The sequence below is a fragment of the Struthio camelus genome, chromosome 18, assembly GCF_040807025.1.
Source record: "Struthio camelus isolate bStrCam1 chromosome 18, bStrCam1.hap1, whole genome shotgun sequence".
Taxonomy (NCBI): Eukaryota; Metazoa; Chordata; class Aves; order Struthioniformes; family Struthionidae; genus Struthio; species Struthio camelus.
This window is the reverse complement of record NC_090959.1, coordinates 671,864-678,149: the sequence shown is the minus strand read 5'-3', so window position 1 is coordinate 678,149 and position 6,286 is coordinate 671,864. Positions and strand designations below refer to the sequence as shown.

At 35.3% G+C, this 6,286-nt stretch overlaps 1 protein-coding gene across 3 annotated transcripts in view; it reads right to left on the bottom strand.

Moving 5' to 3' along the window:
- Nucleotides 1–472: 472 nt before the first annotated feature.
- Nucleotides 473–6,286, bottom strand: part of NCOA6 (nuclear receptor coactivator 6) — a 49,300-nt gene continuing 43,486 nt past the window's right edge. For 2 of the 3 annotated variants that reach the window (XM_068912128.1, XM_068912130.1), the window contains exons 16-17: nt 4,369–4,517; nt 473–1,070 (exon numbers count right to left, since the gene is read on the bottom strand). In XM_068912128.1, the coding sequence (XP_068768229.1) occupies nt 1,024–1,070; nt 4,369–4,517 (196 nt within the window). In that variant the 3' untranslated portion in view covers nt 473–1,023. Of the gene's footprint in view, nt 1,071–4,368; nt 4,847–6,286 lie in introns of all 3 variants that reach the window. The other variant, XR_011135251.1, reaches the window with a different exon arrangement.

Below are 6,286 nucleotides of genomic sequence, written 5' to 3'. Positions count from 1 at the left end.
AGAAGGTTGACCTACTTTCTGCAGCAGTACATACAAACAAGTCACCACTGATGGCAGTATAGTTATTCAAATAAATACACTTCAGGCTACCACATCTCAGAAAGTCTTCAAGTCATTTAATACAGCATTTTTCTGTGCCATGTTCTCCTGCTAAGAGCAGGGTTCCAGTTTATAGGGGCACAGACAGGCATTTTTCTATTTTATTTGCTGTGAGAGCTGTGTTCTAGGTATCCTCAATACATATTCATGGCACATATTCAGGGGCCACCCTCCAGCCTTCAGGGTATTTTTCTTGCTTTACAAGAACAGCTGCATTAGTCAATTCATTTGTGGTTAAACAAATTCCTTTCCTAAAGCTCCATATAAGGAGCTTGTAGGCCTACAGCTCTAAATAATCCATTCAATCTTCCGGTTGGGAATGATGCTAGTGTTGCTGCTGCTGCTAATAATAATAATAATAATGCAACCCAAATTATAGGACAATAACATTTATTTAGAGCATTAGGGATTCCACATTATACAAACCCTTAAATTTATTTTTGTTTCACTGGTCCATTTCTACAACAAATACATCCAATCTACTATATAATAAAATTATTTACATTTCCAAACAAGATTGGGTTTGTTTATAACCCTCTTACTGCTATTCACATACAGTACTTAAACAACAGCACAATACATTAATACCTAAAAATGACAACCCTGTATTCTAATTTGTTTATGAAAAGTGGAAACAAATTTACAATTGTCTTCCCCTTCCCTTCCATTTCTTGAAAACACATTAACCTAATGTGCTAACACTGGACTTCACTTCGTAAATCCAGAGGGTTTTTAAAGAACCCAGTTTTTATATCTATCTTTTTTTTTTTTTTTTTTTTTTAGAAAAAAATCATTTATTGGGAACAGTATAATATTAAAATGACTTACTGTACAGAATTTTATTTAAAAAAGAAAAATCACAGCTCAAAATTGCTATTGGTAAATTCACACTCATTTACAAGTTTCATGTTTCCATGCAGTAATTTACTTGGATTTTCTTCTTTTTGACTGCATTGCACTGGCACTCGTTTCTGAAATTAAGAGAAGAAAAAAAAGCATGGATACTAAGTTGGTAAGCCATTCATGAGAGGTGCACAGACTGCCCTTTTATTTTTCTAAAATCACACCAGAGTGAAAACTTAAGACCATGAGTTCCACAGAACAGGGATTGACTTTGCACAACACTTAACAAAAATGGACCCTTCATCCTGATTACAGCCATTAGCAGCAGTACAACAATGCAAAAAATCCCACTAACTTCTGTTACAAACACATGGACAGAATTTCAGTGTCATGAGGTTAACATTTATGAAGTCCTAATATCATGGCCTTGGAAACAGAAGTCATGCATCTTCACCACACTTTAACTTTACTTCCCCATATGCCACACCTCGCTCAGCTGTAACGCAAAAATAAGCCTCCATGAAACATTAAGTACAGCTTTGGACACAAACTACATACATTAGATCCAAGCACAGTACTTGGAGATGTTATAGGAAATCTTAGAAAGGTATTTTGGAGCCTGCCACACAAGTTAAGAGTCTATTTGTTTGAGTCCTTGGAAAGTCAGGTCATTGGAAAACAAGTCTCCTAAGTGTACATTACGATTAACAGAAAAACAGCTTATGCAGGAAGATACATAATATTGTAGCACTTCAGCAGAACAACCAGAAGTACTTACAGAAGCTACAGTGAAACCAGATGACATTTTCAGTGCACTTACCAAGGCACTAAGTTTCCATTTTAGAACAAAAAGAAAGAGAATTGAATAAGGACTAAGCATATTTGCATCTTTAGATTTTTAAAAAACATAATTTTAAATGTTGGCAATGCATCTTTGGCTCTTTACAATATTTTCTGAAAGCTATCAGTTATGTGTATTTTAGAATCAAAAGGGAACAATTTTGCAAGAAAGACTTTTAAAACTAGAAAAACAATGGTATACAACTCTATGCCTGTTAAATGTTATATTAAAAATGTTTCAAAACTTAACAAATCCAAAGCTACAGTAAGTGCTGGAACAGCCCTTGCTGGAAAGGTACTCAAAGAAGTGAAAATACCAATACAGTACCAGTTTTCAGAAGTAAGACAACTTAACAGGTATGACTTAACAGTCAGAGGAGCTCACCTTTCAAGCAATAATGCTACTTTTAAATACTTTGGTCACCAGCAATACTAGCTGCAGTATTACCTGCTGCTGCTAAAATCTTTGCTTGATAGAATAAATGGGCAGATATTCAGCATCATTCAGTAGCTGTTCCAGTCACTCAATTCTGAAGCCACCACTACCTTGTGAACACTACCAGCATTCTCACATCCGCTTCTACCCCAAACCTGCAAACTGAAGGGTTCGATGTGTGTAATGATTAGGGCTGACTTTCCTTTCATCCTCTTCCTTGTAATTATCCTTCTGCTTTTTCCTTCCTGATACTTAGGAAGGGCAATATACACACTAACTGGTCAAAATGTACCATTTTCTCTCCCTGCTCTATTTAAGTTCTTCAGAAGTGCCAGTTCTTATATGGACCTTAGTCAGTCTATATTTCAGAAAGTATTTTCTCCCAACCCTCTACTCCCTTTAACATCGACTAGTAAGTTTCTAAAGACATAGATAATGTATCTGTATATGCAACCATAGATATCTAGGTGAAGGCCAGGAGCATACAAAACAAATATGCTTTCTTAGCTATCATAACTAATAAAAAAGTAGAACAGAGTAGGCACAAGTGGCAAACCTCTTCACCCTTCATCAGCTATGTAACTAGTCATTCAAACTGTGCTCTTGCACAAGAGAGTCTTGTTTTGCTCATTTTGTCTATGACTGAAGTAGACAGTTGTTAACACGGAGATAAGATAATCAAAACCTAGGGTACTACATGGTATGCTGGACCTACGTTTTCAAACAAGACTCTTGGATACTGTGGCAATTTCAGACACATGTTTTAAAAACAATGATTTTTACTTACAGATCTAAATGAATAATACAGTCAGTACAAAAAAATATCTAAATTAGTTCTGGTATTATTTAATGTATTTTAATGTTCCCACATTTTCAGGTTTTGACATGCCACTGGTTGTCATCTTTAGGTTTACTCATTACAATACGTGGGGCCAGTCACACTTTTCAGACCCGTTGTTTCAGGTTGCCTCAAAGAATATCAAGCTATTACTGAATCAAGTTTACATTTCATTCAAATTTTCAAACTTTTCTTCACAATCATGAAAGATAATTTGTTTTTACAATACAGCCTTAGAGTCTTTTGCACAATCCTGCCACAAGAAGCAAATTTAATTAAATTCAGCAGCCACTAAACTGCAGAACACATAGGTCCCTTCGTGTAATCTTTGAGAGTTATTACACAATTCTGTGAGGCTGCAAATCTTCTCTGAAGCTCTTAAAATGCAAATATTCTTACCACCAAACTTTAGCATCTTCAGTATTGAAAATGGTTGCTGAATTCAACTCAACTTCCTTTTATAATAATTTTAAATTAATACCTTTGTTCTGTATGTTATCTTTAAAATATTGGTTGAATGTTTCCTCTTGATGATCTCTCTACCCTCTCGCACAATTTTCGTCCATCAGAACTTTTCTGATCCTTAAACATAAGGAGCTGACACAGTTAGCTTCAGAAATGCAAAACGGCACTGTAGACCATGCATTCTGGTAATGAACGTGTATATCACACAAATGCTGCATACTTTGTTAAAGGTTGAAACCCGTATAGAAATAAGGCACGTCAGCAACTGCTAATGACATGGGTTAATAACTGTAACTTTAGGATTCCATATGTTCGTGGAAAGAACAGTTGAGGATCTGTGCATTAGCACATAGCACTCCTCTATGCTCCCAGATTGTCAACCAGACAGCATGCTAGGCATGCCAGGACAGAGGCAATAAATTGGCTTTGCAAAAGCTGACCATGCACTAGGGAAGACTTAAGCATTTGTCTCATGTCTTTCAGATTTCAGGAAAAAAAAAAAAGTCACTTTTTGCTTGAGTACAGACCTTTTAATGTCAACACATTTACGCCAAGAGAATTCTACTTCAGCTAGGTAAGATTTCTGAATGCTAAGTTGATTAGTACTGCAGAAAAATTCCACAAATTTAACAATGGAAAAATTCATACAACAAAATTTACTGCCAATACAGATTTATGCAAATGTTTTAACACCAACCTGTGTCTAAATCATTGAAACTAGAGTTAAAAGCACACAATATTTACAAGCTGTAAACCATAGTTACGACCCAGTTATTGAAAGGGTTATTATTTTGGGAAGTACTTCACTTTCTGCCCTCTCCACAGTAATGACGGCTGTGCATTTTACCTTTTGCAGTGCTGGATGCAGAAGCTGGTCTGGAGGACCTCTTGCGCTGTCCATTCTCTACAGTTTCTTGTGAAGCAGCAGAATCCTCTGTTCTTGAATTTCTTCTACTTGGAGTTTTAGACTTTTCACAATTCTCTTTTGTCTCATTACTAATAAAGTGGGACAAAATATTTCTGATGAAGTGTAAGAAGAATTATGTTTTTCTATGCAACTCAGATAAGCTGGAGGATGGACCGACACAGGTACCAGTTCCGGACTACTAGCACTGAAGATATGAAATGCTAGAGATACTGGAAGTTTTATCAGATGAAGAATGACCTGAGTAAGCCAGAGTATAGTCCATTTCTATTAAAAATTATCAGAGGATACAGAATTGAGAAGTCCTCAAAGAGAATATTTTCAACATTAGAAGACCAAGAAATTAGATGCATTATAAATTGTCAGCTCTGTTTTCCACAGGTGCCACCATTACTGAAGTCTAGGAAAAGCAAACAAGTTACATTAGAAACTGCTATGATATGGGAATACAGAGTTGAAATTGCAGATGAATATAAGGAAGAATTATGAACTCTTAAGTGAGTATGCCATCTCTGTTTTTACTGAAAAGACTTCATTGAGCCGAGTGATTTCTTTGCGTATTAAAAAGCTTAAGATTTGTTTAAAATTGTCTTTAAAGTATACTTCTATTATAAAAAAATAATTTTAGGTAGTGTAGAAATCCATGCTTTTTATCATTGAGACAATAAATTAAGTGCTACATTTATAATAAATTCTTCTTTTATTTTATTACTATCAACGCTGTAAACTCACCCTGAGATTTGGGGGTTTTCCCCCTTAACGCATTAACACCATACGATTTCTGATGACTAAACAGTTTCTGAAGATTAAGCTAACCTTATCTCCCGTGAGTTCAAAGGTAACTAATTAACCAAATAAATAATTCTGCTGATAATGTAAAAAGGAGAAAGAAAACTCATCTCATGCCCTTTGTGTGACACTTGAAATCTTGTGTTGCAAGATTTCAAGAAAGACCGTCTTAATCAGAGAATCAATTGAAAACACAAAACAGACCGGTGCACTACAGAGGTTCTATTACAAGGTCAAGTTTTCAGAAGAAATCCTACTTTAAGAGCAAAGAAACTACTATAAATGCTTGTAGTTTTAAATAATAGCTATCTGAAATAAAACAGTTTGTCAATATAAGGACAGACAGTCAAACACTCTCAAGCAAGGAAGCGCAGAGAAAACGAACATACGGAAGCACTTGGATTGTGTCAGACACAAAATAAAAACTGAAATCAATCTCCCCGCAAGTCCGTATTATAGGCAATCCACAAACTGAATCCCTCAAACTGGTTACAAATTGTTTTTCCAGTAAATAACCTGAGAAACAGAAACAATAGCCACCTACTTCAGAGGAAGCCTAGAGACCTATGTAAGAAAATGAATATTATCAGCTGAAGTTCATTTATAAAAGTACTTTTAAAAGAGTCTAAATGATTAATCCATAAGTTTGGATTGTTTCACAGGAACCAATACAACAATTCTTTTGTAGAAGCAATTCAAGCTGGCTTAAGTAAAAACAGTACTTTGCACATGGCAATGTACCTCTAAGGTTTGTACTGTATGTACATTTAACTCTGGAAGCTCAAAGCTTTCTTAAATATCAGACATCACTAGATTTATAATTTGCCTGAAAACTTTCCTTCTTTTCCTGTGTTGCTCAGAAAGACATCAGTCCAGACAAATCAAAACTAAACACACTTGGGATAACTGGATCTGCTGAATGAGTTTGGAAAACAGTTATGCAAGGTAACTTAATTTGGAGACTCTTCTTATCTGCCAAGTGGCTCACCTTAAGCTTTTTAGAAAAAATATCTACCCTAAAAAAAAAAAAAAAGTAATGTGAAAGTTCAGC